Source organism: Cherax quadricarinatus, chromosome 17 (assembly GCF_038502225.1).
Source record: "Cherax quadricarinatus isolate ZL_2023a chromosome 17, ASM3850222v1, whole genome shotgun sequence".
In the NCBI taxonomy this organism is placed as follows: Eukaryota; Metazoa; Arthropoda; class Malacostraca; order Decapoda; family Parastacidae; genus Cherax; species Cherax quadricarinatus.
The window spans coordinates 49,737,510-49,754,892 of NC_091308.1; the positions used below are offsets into that span (position 1 = coordinate 49,737,510).

The window sequence follows — 17,383 nt, forward strand, 5'->3', positions numbered from 1 at the left end:
CATAACGATAATTTCGCCTAACAATGAGCTCTCAGGAACGGATTAATATCGTTATGCGGGGGTCCACTGTAGTAAGAGAAGCCGGACCTCTTTGCTGAACACTTTGCTACCAAAATGCAAGTTCCTGATCCAGCAAGGGACCCTCCTTGGCTAGCTGCAAGAACTGTGTCAAAACTGTCAGTTGTGACAATAAGGCAGGAGGAGGTGCATTTCCTTCTTAAATCACTTGACCAAGAAAAGGCTGTGGGCCCAGACAAGTTGAGCCCAAGATTGTTGAGAAGATGTGCAGACCAGCTAGTAGCACCTCTAACTCGCATCTTTCAGCACTGCCTAGTACAGTGTAAATGGCCCTCTCTATGGAAAGAGGCAAATGTAGTCCCTGTTCACAAAAAGAAGAGCAGAGCAGAAATCAGCAACTACAGACCAGTGTCACTCCTGTCAATCACTGGTAAGATCCTTGAGACAATAATCTCAAGACAAATGACAGAGTTTTTTGACTACCACTCACTACTTTGTGATCGTCAATATGGCTTCAGGAAAGATTACTCTGCTGCTGATCTGTTGTTAAACCTCTCCACTAAGTGGCACCAGTCACTGGATGAATCCAAAGTCAGCTGTGTGGTAGCACTGGACATTACTGGCACTTTCGACCGGGTGTGGCACCAGGGCCTCTTAGCATAACTTCAAGCACTGGGAATTGCAGGCTCTATGCTATGTCTCCTCAGTGATTACCTTCATGGTAGATCTCTAAGTGTAGTTCTCAATGGAACGGAATCAGCAAGACATCCTATTGGGGCAAGTGTTCCACAAGGAAGCGGGCTGGGTCCATTGTTATGGAATGTCTACTTCAACGACCTTCTTCATCTCATCCCAGAATCATATGCATATGCAGACGACTGTACACTGACATTCACTTATCCAAAAGAAGAAATGCCAGCTGCTCTAAGCTACATCAATCACCAGCTGAGAGCTATATCAGCTTGGGGAAATAGATGGCAAGTAACATTTGCACCTGAGAAAATGCAAATGATGATCATCTCTAGGCACCATGATGGTAATGCTGGTGCAGTAATAAGGATGAAAGGGAGGGTGTTGGCACCTAGAGAAGAAGTTGATATCCTTGGGGTGAAATTTGACTCCAAACTAACCATGAAGAACCATGTTGTAAATCTTGCAAACAAGGCAGCCAGGAAGCTTACAGCACTTCGCCGTATCTCGCATCTGCTTGACAGTAGGGGTTGCAAGATCCTGTATGAGGCACAAGTACGCTCACACCTTGAGTATGCTCCACTTTCTTGGTTTGCCTGCCCCACCTCTCATCTGCGACTGCTTGACAGAGTAGAGAACAGAGCATGACGTCTCATCTCTCGCCTGGACCCATCCTGGATAGATCTGTCATTTCAGCAGAGCCTTCAACATAGGAGGGATGTGGGTGGCCTTACTGTTATGTACAAGGCCAATATTGTCAAAATACCACACTTGGATCCACTTCGAGGACAGCGTGAAACAAGTTTTTATGCCACAAGACGGGCAGAAAGCAGCAACTTCACTCTGACTGTACCCTTCTCCAGAACATCACTCCATCTGAGATCATACATACCCAGGATGACTCGAGTATGGAACACATTCGTACAGCATAATGATGTCAATCAGATAAAGTCAGTTGATCAAATGAAAATGCTGGCCCACAGATGGCTCCAACTTCATCCTGTTCCCTACTTGTATGTCTCATAACAATAAAAATGCTTTCAAATGAGCTGATGTAGGTAACAGCTCTTAGCTTGCCAATAAAGTTAGGAATCCTTAACCTGTAAATATTTTGTCAATAAAGCTAGGGATCCTTAACCTTGTCAAACCCTGTGTAAAAAAAAAAAGAGAAAGAGAGAGAAAGAGAAAGAGAGAGAGAGAGAGAGAGAGAGAGAGAGAGAGAGAGAGAGAGAGAGAGAGAGAGAGAGAGAGAGAGAGAGAGAGAGAGAGAGAGAGAGAGAGAGAGAGAGAGAGAGAGAGAGAGAGAGAGAGAGAGAGAGAGAGAGAAAAGCAACCATGATTGGAATGCTCTTCTCCAAGGGGATGTTGACAACCAAGTGAAAGCCTTCACTGGACACATCCTTAATCTACAACAAGAACACATTCCTCACCAGCAATATGTGACAAAGCCTACAGATCAGCCTTAGTTTGGCTTTCATTGTAGAGAGGCTGCTACTGTTAAGTACAAAGCATGGTGAAGGTATAAGAGACATCCTACTACCTATAACAGGAGCTTGCACAGGCAAGCCTGTAAGCATATGGGCGACGTTCAAAAGTGGGCCATTGCTAAATGGGAGGTGGACACAAAAAGAAAGCTAGCATCAGGTAGGGTAGGCTCCAAAACCTGGTGGTCCCTGGTCAAGGACAGACAAGGTTATCTGCCTGATGACCTCATTCCACCTCTAAATCGAGAGGATGGGACCACCTCTACTAGTAGTCAAGAGAAGGCAGACCTCTTTGCTGAACACTTTGCTATCAAAATGCAAGTTCCTGATCCAGCAAGGGACCCTCCTTGGCTAGGTGCAAGAACTGTGTCAAAACTGTCAGTTGTGACAATAAGGCAGGAGGAGGTGCATTTCCTTCTTAAATCACTTGACCAAGAAAAGGCTGTGGGCCCAGACAAGTTGAGCCCAAGATTGCTGAGAAGGTGTGCAGACCAGCTAGCAGCACCTCTAACTCGCATCTTTCACCACTGCCTAGTACAGTGTAAATGGCCCTCTCTGTGGAAAGAGGCAAATGTAGTCCCTGTTCACAAAAAGAGAAGGAGAGCAGAAATCAACAACTACAGACCAGTGTCACTCCTGTCAATCACTGGTAAGATCCTTGAGACAATAATCTCAAGATAAATGACAGTTTTTTTAACTACCACTCATTACTTTGTGATCGTCAATATGACTTCAGGAAAGGTTACTCTGCTGCTGATCTGTTGTTAAACTTCTCCACTAAGTGGCACCAGTCACTGGATGAATCCAAAGTCAGCTGTGTGGTAGCACTGGACATTGCTGGTGCATTCAACTGGGTGTGGCACCAGGGCCTCTTAGCAAAACTTCAAGCACTGGGAATTGCAGGCTCTACGCTATGTCTCCTCAGTGATTACCTTCATGGTAGATCTCTAAGGGTAGTTCTCAATGGAATGGAATCAGCAAGACATCCTATTGGGGCAAGTGTTCCACAAGGAAGCGTGCTGGGACCATTGTTATGGAATGTCTACTTCAATGACCTTCTTCATCTCATCCCAGAATCCCATGCATATGCAGATGACTGTACACTGACATTCACTTACCCAAGAGAAGAAATGCCAGCTGCTCTAAGCTACATCAATCACCAGCTAAGAGCTATATCAGCTTGGGGAAATAGATGGCAAGTAACATTTGCACCTGAGAAAACAAATGATGATGGTCTCTAGGCACCATGATGGTAATGCTGGTGCAGTAGTAAGGATGAATGGGAGGGTGTTAGCATCTGTGGAAAAAGTTGATATCCTTGGGGTGAAATTTGACTCCAAACTGACCATGAAGAACCATGTTGTAAATCTTGCAAACAAGGCAGCCAGGAAGCCTACAGCACTCCGCTGTATCTCGCATCTGCTTGACAGTAGGGCTTGCAAGATTTTGTATGAGGCACAAGTATGCTCACACCTTGAGTATGCTCCACTTTCTTGGTTCACCTGTCCCCCTTCTCATCTGTCGCCAACTGCTTGACAGAGTAGGGAACAGAGCAAGACATCTCATCTCTCACCTGGACCAATCTTGGATAGATCTGTCATTTCAGCAGAGCCTTCAACACAAAAGGGATATGGGTGGCCTTACTGTTATGTACAAGGCCAATATTGTCAAAGTACCACACTTGGATCCACTTTGAGGACAGCGTGAAACAAGCTTTTATGCCACAAGATGGGCAGAAAGCAGCAACTTCACTCTGGCTGTACCCTTCTCCAGAACATCACTTTATCTGAGATCATTTGTCCCCAGGATGACTCGAGTATGGAACACATTCGTACAGCATTATGATGTCAACGAGATAAAGTCAGTTGATCAAATGAAAATGCTGGCCCACAGATGGCTCCAACTTCATCCTTTTCCCTACTTGTATGTCTCATAACAATAAAAATGCTTGTATGTCTCATAACAATAAAAATGCTTTCAAATGAGCTGATGTAGGTAACAGCTCTTAGTTTGTCAATAAAGCTAGGAATCCTTAACCTTGTCAAACCCTGTGTAAAAAAAAAAAAAAAAAAAAAAAAAAGAAAAAAAAAAAAAAGAGCAATACACAAATAACTCATACGTACATTGGAGAATGAAACTTATGATGCTTCAGAGTGAAACATCATTATGAGTTTCATTCTGCTATGTGTATGTCATTTACCTATTGTTCCAGTCACAGTATTGCGACTTTTTATTCTTTCATGAAGAAAGTACAGTGGACCCTCGACCAACTAGCGATACATTTTAACGCTAACATTTTGCCTCGGCTAACGCTAAAAAAACTCTACTAACGATATTCGTTCTCGGGTACCAATTAATATCGTTAGTCGAGGGTCCATTGTATATCATCTTGCTGTTATGTTCCCTTCACCTCTCCTCTTCATCAGTAATATTTTTTAACTTTTAACTTGTGGAATTTATCTGCAGAAAAATAACATCTTACATGAAGGAAAAAATGGTACTTTTATGTACAAAACAATTCACTGCCATTTTGAGACAGAATTTTCTTTGCTATTTAACCCTTTGACTGTTTCAGGCCCCTCTCTGAAACTGTCATTCTATGTCGCTCAATTTTTGAAAAAAAAAAAAATTATTTTTTCTTATGAAATGATAGAGAATCTTTTCCCGATGGTAATGACACCAAAAGTTCGAAATTTGGTCGAAAACTCGTGGAATTATGCTCCCGCGAAGTTAGCGGTCTCGGCGACATATGCGTATCGGCGATTTCGCCGACTTTGAGCCCTATTTTCAGCCAATTCCATTGTTCCAGTTGACCAAACTCATAGCTATTTCTTTAGAACTCCATTTTATCTATCAGCTGAGTACAAGAAACCTCCCATTTACTAATTTGGACTACCCAATATGGTGGTCAGAAATTGGCAATTTGGCCAATTTCACGCGAAATAAAAAAGATGCCAATTTCAAAATAGGGTCCAGAATAAACAAGGTAGACATTCATGGCACTAAAATAACATATGCTCTGTTCATTAGTCACATCTCTAGGCCCCTCTTATATTATTATTGCTTTCTATTTTGATTTTTTATTCATACAAAAAAATACAAAATTTACTGTTATGCAGACGACTGCATTATTGTAAAAATGGTATAAATAATATCAGTGCACTAGTGAAAGAATATTAGACTCCCCAGTTGACGTGTATTGGACGTGTGGTGTGATTTATTCACTCTTGAACATTGGTAAAAATCGAACATTTCTGCTACTTTGAGCTCAGTTTCAAGGTCGTTTTCATCGTAAAAGTAATGAAAATCATCTCTATTTCTGTAATATGTTTTCCATTTTATCACTTAAGACCATGAAAACGCGAATACAACGATAAATACTATACGAAAATACACCTCAAAGTCGGCGTTTTATTCCAAAAAAACGATCAGAGTTTTTTTTTTCTCATTACGCAATGTGTGCTGCAGGATTTTTTTTATGTGGTGCACACTGACCACACAGACCCATTCTCTCACATGTGGGCCTACCAGCTTTCTCCCACTTGATTTGAAGCCGCTAGAATTATTGAGTATATATACGTCAGAAACATTGGCTCGTAAGACGTATTTATACGTCGAAAACAGTCAAAGGGTTAAACCCATTTTATAAAAAAGGCCTTATAACCTGATTTATTGTCTACTTCCTGCAAAATAATCATAGGTTCAGTAACATGAATCAAATTACATGAAGTATAACAAGCAGTCTTATTAAGAGTGTATTATAATACATTACAGATACCTCTTCTAGTTCCATGTTGTGCTGTACATAATCTGAGTTCTTCTCCTCTAAAATGCGAACTTGACGTTTAAGGTCACTCAACTCTTCCAGCTTCTTCTTGTAAGTTTCCATTGTGCCTTCGTACACTACTGCTCGCTCACTCATCTCCCGCAGTGCATCAACCTAATCATTGTAAAAAAATTAAAATGCAGGAAAACACTTGAAGATAGCAACATGGTCCTGCCAGCACGGACATTTACCACATGTACCAGTCTTCTATAAAAGAAACAATAAAACACATAGGAATGAATATGGTGTTTTAGTGGCTATAATGAAATTTTTAACATAACCAAATACTTTTTCTTATTTGCATAATCCAGAACAAAAGCCACATCCAGTATCAGGTTCTTCCTTAAAGGCAATGGAATAAACACTGACAAAAATAAGGAAATAAGTGAAATATTGAAGGCACAATACAACTCTGTGTTTAGAGTAATTAATCAGACTACAGATTAATGACCCAAATAAGTTTTTGTTATGAATGAGATTTGAAACACAGCCAATGTCTCCACAATTACCAATATAACCCTGTCTCCACTCGACTTTAAAGAAGCCACTGAAAGTATATCCATGCATTCTGCCCGAGGTCCAGACTCATGAAACTCGATATTTACAAAAAAAATAAAGAGAAAAAACCATCTCATGCCTTTAACATTATATGGGGGAGCCTGAACACAGGTGTCATTCCACAATCATTATAAACTACAGATATTGCCCCACTCCACAATGTGGTAGCAAAGCCATTTTAAAACACTATAGACCAATAGCGCTAACGTCACACTTCAAAATCTAGGAATGCATTTTAACCTTGCAACTGTGTCCAATGTGTTGGCACATAAGTGATGACTGTGTTTCTGTAGAAACACTGGAAGACAAGCTAAATGCGATCTAAAATACAATGCCTTTGCAAAAGTCCTTAAAAAATGAGACCATGATGTAATAGCTCACAAAATGCTTGCAAAATGAAATGCTAAAAAGTGATCAGAAAATATCCAACTTCTTAACAGAGGGGACAAAGAGGAGGGGAGTAAGCTGGGTTGAACTGGAGGCTGCCACAGTTAAAAGTTTCATTTGTCAAGGCACAGTAATCACCCAAACTGTTTCTCAAACTTACATCTGATGTAGACAGACATAAATCATAGCACCATTGCATCTTTTGTTGGTGATACCAGAATGCACAAGAGAATGACATCTATCGAGGACACAGCCTAACTTCAAGCAGACATAAACAAAGGCTTTCAGGGAGCCACAATCTATAACAAGATGTTCAATGAGGACCAATCTCAGTTGCTCCATTATGGAAAAAATTGAGGAAAGGGAATGAAATGGAGTATAAGATGAACTCAAATCACACAACAGAGCAGAGGTTCCATGTGACAGACTTGGGAGTGACAAGGATCACAACAATGTTACTATTGCAACCATTAGAGAAATGATAGGCCAGATAACTGGAATATTCAAAATAAGTGATGCTGAGCCAGGTGATGATACTCTTCAAGTCACCTTTTCTCTCTAGGCTGGAATATTGCTGTATATCAGTGGCCCCTTTCATGGCAGGAGAGAGAGAGAGAAAAACTGAAAAATGTAAAGAGAACCTTCACTGCTCATACAAATTGTCAAGCATCTGAGCTACCCAGAATGTTTGAAATTCCTTCAACTGTACTCCTTGGAAGGTAAGTAAGAAAAGTGCAACTTACACACATAATACACAAATATAAGAATGAATCTTTTGACGATATTTTGGTCCAACTTGGACTCATTAATGGCCCAAGTAGGACCAAAACATCACCTTAAGTTTCATTTTCCTATGTGCAGGTCATTTGTGTACTGTGTCACAGCATTATGCCTTTTTATTCTCAGTACAACATAATTTACACCTGCAAAATTCTGCAAAAACTGGCCCCATACTTGCACACTGAAGTCACTTCATGTGAAAGTAAGAGAAATGGCAGACAGTGCAAAATACCTACAATGGGAAGCAAGGAAGTGACGGGAACACTAAGAGAAAGCTCAATAAGTATCAGGTGACACAGACCTTTCAACACTCTCCTGTTATGCACACAAGAAACTGCCAACAAACCTCTTGCTATTTTCATGAGAGAAATTAATAAGTTCCTCAAATCAGTTCTTAATCAGCCAGACTGTGGTGCATATGTTAGACTGCATGTGGCTGGCAGAAACAGACAGGTTAAACAAGCCAATAACTGAGAGGCTTGCTCTGGGACCAGGCTGCAGGAACAATGATCCTTGAAATCAACAAAAGGTAAACTGACCCTTGCTCAAGTTTGTACAGTACATATGAACTGACCTAAATCAATCAATTTTAAGGAAATTTTATTTTCAATGGACTACTCTATACTTAACCTTTAAATTTTTAATATGCACTCTAAAGGAGGAGTTTTGGGATATTAACAGTTTGGAGGGATATGTTGTGTATCTTTATATGTGTATGCTTCTAAACTGTTATGTTCTGAGCACCTCTGCAAAAACAGTGATTATGTGTGAGTGAGATGAAAGTGTTGAATGATGATGAAATTATTTTCTTTTTGGGGATTTTCTTTCTTTTTTGGGTCACCCTGCCTCAGTGGGAGACGGCAGACTTGTCGAGAGAGAGAAGAAAAAAAAAAAAGTTGCAAATATGAGAATTAAACATAAGAGATATTACTGTAGCACTGGCTGGAGTGAACTGAAGCAAGACGCACCCATTTTGTTCCCACACATCAACTTTAAAAGCAAAGTTACTCATACTTCAGGGAAAGTATAATTATATAATACTTCAGTTCCTTCCAAGTTATAAAGACACATCCAAAATACTCTTTGCAGAGATACCATTTAAGTACATGTAGTTATATGCCATCTCCCCCATACTGGGTTGGGCGAGTTGAGACACCAGAGTGAGTGAGTGAGTGAGTGAGTGAGTGAGTGAGTGAGTGAGTGAGTGAGTGAGTGTACTCACCTAATTGTGGTTGCAGGGGTCGAGACTCGGCTCCTGGCCCCGCCTCTTCACTGATTGCTACTAGGTCCTCTCTCTCTCTGCTTCCTGAGCTTTATCATACCTCTTCTTAAAACTATGTATGGTTCCTGCCTCCACTACTTCACTTGCTAGGCTATTCCACTTCCTGATGACTATGACTGAAGAAATACTTCCTAACATCCCTGTGACTCGTCCGAGTCTTCAGCTTCCAGTTGTGACCCCTTGTTCCTGTGTCCCCTCTCTGGAACATCCTATCTCTGTCCACTTTGTCTATTCCCCGCAGTATCTTGTATGTCGCTATCATGTCTCCCCTGACCCTTCTGTCCTCCAGTGTCGTCAGTCCAATTTCCCCCAACCTTTCCTCGTACGACATTCCCCCGAGCTTTGGGACTAGCCTTGTTGCAAACCTTTGTACTTTCTCTAACTTCTTGACGTGCTTGACCAGGTGTGGGTTCCAGACTGGTGCTGCATACTCCAGTAGGGGCCTAACATACACAGTGTATAGTGTCTTGAATGATTCCTTATTAGGGTATTGGAACACTATTCTCAGGTTTGCCAGGCGCCCATATGCTGCAGCAGTTATTTGGTTGATGTGTGCCTCCGGTGACGTGCTCGGTGTTATGGTCACCCCGAGGTCTTTCTCCCTGAGTGAGGTCTGTAGTCTTTGTCCACCTAGCCTATACTCTGTCTGCGGTCTTCTTTGCCCCTCCCCAATCTTCATGACTTTGCATTTGGCAGGATTGAATTCGAGAAGCCAGTTTCTGGATCACATGTCCAGCCTGTCCAGGTCTCTTTGCAGTCCTGCCTCATCCTCATCCGATTTAATTCTTCTCATCAACTTCCCATCATCTGCGAATAGGGACACTTCAGAGTCTATTCCTTCCATCATGTCGTTCACATATGTCAAAAATAGCACTGGCCCTAGAACTGACCCCTGTGGGACCCCGCTCGTCACAGGCGCCCACTGTGATACCTCTTCATGTACCATGACTCGTTGCTGCCTCCCTGTCAGGTATTCCCTGATCCATTGCAGTGCCCTCCCTGTTACATGCGCCTGATCCTCCAGCTTCTGCACTAATCTCTTGTGGGGAACTGTGTCAAAGGCCTTCCTGCAGTCTAGGAAAACGCAATCAACCCACCCCTCTCTCTCGTGTCTTACTTCTGTTACCTTGTCATAAAACTCCAGGAGGTTTGTGATACAAGATTTGCCTTCCATGAACCCATGCTGGTTTTCATTTATAATCTTGTTCCGTTCCAGGTGTTCGACCACTCTCCTCCTGATAATCTTCTCCATGACTTTGCACACAATACATGTCAGAGACACAGGTCTGTAGTTTAGCACCTCATTTCTGTTTCCTTTCTTAAATATGGGGACTACATTTGCTGTCTTCCATTTCTCAGGTAGTTGCCCAGTTTCAAGGGATGTGTTGAAGATTGTGGTTAGAGGCATGCACAGCATCTCTGCTCCTTCTCTAAGGACCCATGGGGAGATGTTGTCCAGTCCCATCGCCTTTGAGGTATCAAGGTCACTTAGCAGCTTCTTCATCTCCTCGGTTGTTCGTATGTCATCCAACACTTGGTGGTATATTCCTTCTTGATGTTCCCTTCTGTGCTGACTTCCCACAGCCCTTCCTGTCTCTACTGTAAAAACTTCCTTACATCTCCTGTTTAGCTCCTCACATACCTCCTGGTCATTTCTTGTGAGTTCTCCCCCTTCTGTCCTTAATCTGATCACCTGGTTTTTGACTGTTGTCTTCCTCCTGATGTGGCTATACAACAGTTTCGGGTCAGTCTTGATTTTCGATGCTATGTCATTTTCATACTGTCGCTGGGCCTCCCTCCTTACCTGTGCATACTCGTTCCTGGCTCTGCGACTGATCTCCCTATTTTCGCGTGTTCTCTGCCTTCTATACTTTTTCCATTCTCTATTGCACTTTGTTTTTGCCTCCTTACACCGTCGGGTAAACCAGGGGCTCGTTCTGGTCTTCCCGTTGTTTCTGTTGCCCATGGGAATAAACCTTCCCACTGCCTCCTTGCATTTTGTTGTTACATATTCCATCATTTCATTTACTGGCTTTCCTGCCAGTTCTCTGTCCCACGGGACCTCCTGCAGGAAGTTCCTCAACCCTATATAGTCCCCTCTTTTATAGTCAGGCTTTTCCCATTCAACTCCTGTTACTCTCTCCACTTGCAGCTCTACTATATATTCAAAGCACAGAACCACGTGGTCGCTAGCTCCTAGGGGACTCTCATACGTGATGTCCTCAATGTCTGAACTGCCCAGGGTGAACACAAGGTCCATTCTTGCTGGTTCATCCTCCCCTCTCACTCTGGTAGTGTCCTTAACATGTTGGTGCATGAGGTTTTCCAGCACCACGTCCATCATCTTGGCTCTCCATGTTTCGGGACCCCCATGTGGCTCCAGGTTTTCCCAGTCAATCTCCCTGTGGTTGAAATCCCCCATAACCAGCAACTTTGCTCTGCTGGAGTGAGCTCTTCTTGCCACCTCAGCAAGTGTGTCCACCATTGCTCTGTTGTTCTTCATATTCCTCTCTTGGCCTCCTGCAGTTCTGTGGTGGATTATACATCACTGCAATGACCACCTTGTGTTCCCCAGACTGAAGTGTACCTACTATGTAGTCTCTTTCTCCCACCTCATCTATGCCTTCCATTTTCTCGAATTTCCATCTGTTTTTTACTAGCAGAGCAACCCCACCTCCCCCTCTGCCCCTTCTATCTTTCCTCATGATCTGGTTTCCTGGTGGGAAGATTGCATCAGTATATTCTATATCAAGGTAGAATATAATAAAGGATGTTCCTGACCTCGTGTGTGAGAGTGTGAGTGTGTGTGTGTGTGTGTGTGTGTGTGTGTGTGTGTGTGTGTGTGTGTGTGTGTGTGTGTGTGTGTGTGTGTGTGTGTGTGTGTGTGTGTGTGTGTGTGTGTGTGTGTGTGTGTGTGTGTGTGTGTGAGTGTGTGTGTGTGTGTGTGTGTACGTACATGCTTGTTCTTCACTAACAACAATCAGTATTAAAGAGTTTGCAAATAATTTTCTGACATTGGTAAATGATAAGAGGCAAATTTCAACTTCAAAATAACAATTTTAAACATGAAACAACCTTCCAAAATAGTAAGTGTATTAAATATATTTTTTATAATATTACTGATGTGACATCTAAACTGTTGTACATCTGAGAGCCTCTACAAAGACAGTGATTATGTGAGAATGATGATGAATGTTTCTTTTTTGGGTCAGTAGGAGACGGCCGACGTGTTAAAAAAAAAAATACTGATGTAGTGAACATTGTTCACAAAACATGCAACTTTTTCTTCCTTAGCCCAGACATCATCACAAATAAATCTGTTTTTCTAATTTATAATTTTCAGATTATATATATCTACACAGCAAAGAATAATATCAAGAGAGTATAGAATCAGTATATTCTATATCAAGGTAGAATATAATAAAGGATGGTCCTGACCTCATCTTTGAGAGAGCGAGCTTCATCTGCCAGTCGTTGCAGTTCTTCATTACGTGTCTGCAGTTCTTGGTTCTCTCGATCTAGCAAGTCTGCCTTCGTGCGGTACTCATCACGAGCTAAAGGTAAAACACAATATATGAGAGACTGGTTCCACATCTGTATAGTGAACTAACTTCTTACTAGCCAAAAGCAAGTTATAACAACAGTACAAAATAAACCCAACAAAAAGCAGGAGTCAATTGAGTGTGAAACTGAAACCTGTAATTGTTTTATATGATGGAAGGATTGCTGGTGTCTTTTTTTTTCTGTCTCATAAACATACAAGGCTTCAGGTATGTCTTGCTACTTCTACTTACACTTAGGTCACACTACACATACATGTACAAGCATATATATACACACCCCTTTGGATTTTCTTCTATTTTCCTTCTAGTTCTTCTTCTTGTTTATTTCCTCTTATTTCCACAGGGAAGTGGAACAGAATTCTTCCTCCATAAACCATGAGTGTCGTAAGAGGTGACTAAAATGCCAGGAGCTAGTAACCCCTTTTCCTGTATATATTACTAAATTTAAAAGGAGAAGTTTCATTTTTCCTTTTGGGTCACTCTGCCTCAGTGGGATATGGCCACTTTGTTGAAAGAAGAAACAGCAGGAATACATTAAGTACAATAAAGATAACTCAATAGGAGTAAAGGATTGGAGACTTCAACACCCATAAGTTATTATTTTGGGAGAACAGTAGTGGTGGGTTTAGAGGCAAGGCTGTGGAGTCTGAGTCGTGGAGTCAGAATCAAAGCAATTCTTGGGTTACTGGAGTTGGAGTTGGTAAAATATAATTAAAGGAGTCAGAGGTGCCATAAATAAAGGAGTCAGAGTTGAAGGTTTTATATGCCAGCTCCACAGCCTTCTTTAGAGGTTATGACCATATTTTAATCACTTAACAGAGAACGTATGAGGTACAGTCATGACACTTCTTAGCCACAGACTATGTGACTATGTCTTTGCTTGGTAGAGTATATAACTACAGCTGAGTGTGTGAGACAATGAATGTTAAAGTGGGTTAATATGATGACACTGAGGAGTGAGTGTGAGTGCATCTAATTTTATAATTTCATAAGCAAGTTAAGTTTTTAACCAAAATATTATGCTTTTTAGTCTTATCAATAAACACAAATTTTTTCTCATGATATACACTTCTTAAGGAAGGGAATACAGACAATAGGAATTGGTAATACTGTTCATCTTAACAGAAAAATGCTCTTTTGTTTTCTGTGGGACTGTGGGTTTTACAGGCCCACACCCACCCTCTAACTCCCTCCCACCCTCTCTGGAAGCAAGTGATTTTATGTTTCGTTGAGCAGGTAAGAGGTGTTCTGGCTACTGTTAATGTGTTCTGAGGTGTTCTCAGAGGTTGCTGCTATGTGTCAACACACTGGGAATGCAGCTGAGAGAGTCTGGGAAGAAATAATAGTATTTTTGAGAGTAGCCGTATAGTACAAGGCACAGGAAATCCCAGGCTGCCATTTTATTGCAATTCCAAGGCAAGGCTTGAGATTTTGTCATTATTAATTGGTACTGTAATGAGTACCATTTGTGCCATGAGAAGCAAGATGGATCACCAACTTTATATGATGTATCAATCTTGTCAATACGTACTGTTAATATTAAATAGTGTATTTTACTATACAGATGTCATCCTGAGACCATTATTGTTGTTGGGTTATGTTGTGCTTGGACACACCTATCTAAGGTGTTATATACCATGGTACATTAACAAGCATTCTTACAAGTGCTGCTTCATACCCAAGACTAACAGTTAAATCGTGTATGATCACAACAGCTAAATTATCCACTTATTATTATATGGCCTCATGCATATGCAACAATAATAATAATAACCCTGACATAAATAACACTGAATATAAAACAACCAGTAATATATAGTTAGTGGAGCTGTGGTGCTCAGAAGGGGTGGGTATGACCCCTAACATTGTAAGAGGTCTAAGAAACTACTGTGGGATGAAGAAACTTGATATGGATGTCTGTGTCAATGTAAACAGATCAAAAAACCTAACACACTGCCTCAGTGGGAGATGACTGGTGTTGTCTCCATAGCTGTTCTTCCCAAGTGTTCATACTATTCTGTACTTAACTTTTCACTTTTAACTACAGTGGACCCCCCGGTTATCAGCTGCTTCTGTTATCGGCCAACTCGATGATCAGCTGGTTTTCCAGCTTTTCCAGCGCCCGGTTATCGGCCGTTAATTCGGTAATCAGCCATTTGCTTGGCTGTGTCTCTCGGTGGCTGATGAAGCTTCTGCTCATATATCCAAACATTTTGCTTATTACCCATTGCAGTTTGTGTTATTTTTGCAGTGCAAATGTGAAATAAGTAACCATGGCTCCAAAGAAAGTTCCTGTGGTAAAGAAAGTGAGAAACACCATGGAATTTAAGTGTGAAGTGCAGCAGATATACAGAGAGGGTAGCAGGCATGCAGGAAGTGTAGCAGGCATGCAGAGAGTGTAGCAGCCATGCAAGAAGTGTAACAAGCATGCAGAGTGTAGCAGGCATGCAGTGTGTGTAGCAGGTATGCAGGAAGTATAGCAGGCTTGCAGGGAGTGTAGCAGGCATGCAGGAAGTGTAGGAAGCATGCAGAGAGTGTAGCAGACATGCAGGAAGTGTAGGAATAGGAAGCATGCAGGGAGTGAAGCAGACATGCAAGAAATGTAGCAGGCATGCAGAGAGTGTAGCAGGCATGCAGGAAGTGTAGCAGGCATACAGGAAGTGTAGCAGGCATGCAGGAAGTGTAGCAGGTATGCAGAGAGTGTAGAAGGCATGCAGGAAGTGTAGCTCGCATGCAGAGAGTGTAGCAGGCATGCAGTGTGTGTAGCAGACATGTAGAGAGTGTAGCAGGCATGCAGGAAGTGTAGCAGGCATGCAGAGAGTGTAGCAGGCATGCAGGAAGTGTAGCAGGCATGCAAGAAGTGTAGCAGGCATGCAGGAAGTGTAGCAGGCATGCAGGAAGTGTAGCAGGCATGAAGAGAGTGTAGCAGGCATGCAGAGAGTGTAGCAGGCATGCAGGAAGTGTAGCAGGCATGCAGAGAGTGTAGCAGGCATGCAGGAAATGTAGCAGGCATGCAGGAAGTGTAGCAGGCATGCAGAGAGTGTAGCAGGCATGCAGAGAGTGTAGCAGGCATGCAGGAAGTGTAGCAGGCATGCAGGGAGTGTAGCAGGCATGCAGGAAGTGTACCAGGCATGCAGGGAGTGTAACAGGCATGCAGGGAGTGTAGCAGGCATGCAGGAACTGTAGGAAGCATGCAGGGAGTGTAACAGGCATGCGGGGAGTGTAGCAGGCATGCAGGAAGTGTAGCAAGCATGCAGGGAGTGTAACAGGCATGCAGGGAGTGTAGCAGGCATGCAGGGAGTGTAGCAGGCATGCAGGAACTGTAGGAAGCATGCAGGGAGTGTAACAGGCATGCAGGGAGTGTAACAGGCATGCAGGGAGTGTAGCAGGCATGCAGGAAGTGTAGCAGGCATGCAGGAAGTGTAGCAGGCATGCAGGAAGTGTAGCAGGCATGCAGAGAGTGTAGCAGGCATGCAGGAAGTGTAGCAGGCATGCAGAGAGTGTAGCAGGCATGCAGGGAGTGTAGCAGGCATGCAGGAAGTGTAGCAGGCATACAAGAAGTGTAGCAGACATGCAGGGACTGTAGCAAACAAGCAGGGAGTGTAACAGGCATGCGGGGAGTGTAGCACGCATGCAGGAAGTGTAGCAAGCATGCAGGGAGTGTAATAGGCATGCAGGGAGTGTAGTAGGTATGCATGCAGCAGGCATGCAGTGTAGCAGGCATGCAGGAAGTGTAGCAGGCATCCACGCAGTGTAGCAGGCATGCAGGAAGTGTAGCAGGCATGCAGGAAGTGTAGCAGGCATGCAGGAAGTGTAGCAGGCATGCAGGAAGTGTAGCAGGCATGCAGGAAGTGTAGCAGGCATGCAGGAAGTGTAGCAGGCATGTAGGAAGTGTAGCAGGCATGCAGGAAGTGTAGCAGGCATGCAGGAAGTGTAGCAGGCATGCAGGAACTGTAGGAAGCATGCAGGGAGTGTAGCAGACACTCAGGGAGTGTAACAGGCATGCAGGAAGTGTAGCAAGCATGCCGGGAGTGTAACAGGCACGCAGGGAGTGTAGCAGACATGGGAAATATTTCGATTTTTGGCCATTTCGGTTTCTGGCCAACCTTTTGGAATGGATTACGGCCAATAACCGAGGGTCCACTATACTTCCTAATATTGCACCAGCTTTCCTCAGGATTTCCTTGTTCTTGAATGCAATCTGCTGAAAGCAGAACCCATCAATGAGAAAATTCCTCTCAAAACTATGATAAGATTAACTCAGCTTGTGTTGAAAGCTTAAGCTGACTACCAGCTGAGAGTACAACTACTCTTAAGAAAAGTAACTAGTTTATTATTTATACTATAAATTACATTCACCTTCCATTAAGTATTACCATTTATACTTCACTGTAGAAAATATTTGCTACATTGATCAAAGATAAACTAACCATTGCAACATTCCCAAGTGTGTACAATGCTCTGCCTCTCCTGGTTTGTTCTCTCTCCTACCTTACTTCTCACTTGCAATTTCCTCATCTTGTCCACACTACAATACTTACATGTCTCTAGCTTGTAAAGCTCATCTTGGAGACCATCAATCTGTTTCTTGAGATCTTTGTAACGGAGAGTTGAAGTTCCCAGGTCACCACCAGTCTCCCAAGCATCTAAACGATTTAACAGCTTTTCATTCTCCGAGGCCAATGCTGTCTTCTCTTCATTTATCACTGAGATCTATGAACAGATTATTTGTTAATATTCTTAGATATGTAATACAGTAAATAAACACATTAGTGAACAAAAACATAATGCACTT

At 42.5% G+C, this 17,383-nt stretch overlaps 1 protein-coding gene across 2 annotated transcripts in view; it reads right to left on the minus strand.

Annotated features, from left to right (window-relative positions):
• Positions 1-17,383, minus strand: part of LOC128686295 (protein Hook homolog 3) — a 753,866-nt gene that overhangs the window by 169,677 nt on the left and 566,806 nt on the right. For both annotated transcript variants that reach the window (XM_070085977.1, XM_070085978.1), the window contains exons 6-8: positions 17,130-17,301; positions 12,464-12,579; positions 5,971-6,132 (exon numbers count right to left, since the gene is read on the minus strand). In XM_070085977.1, the coding sequence (XP_069942078.1) occupies positions 5,971-6,132; positions 12,464-12,579; positions 17,130-17,301 (450 nt within the window). The remainder of the gene's footprint in view (positions 1-5,970; positions 6,133-12,463; positions 12,580-17,129; positions 17,302-17,383) is intronic.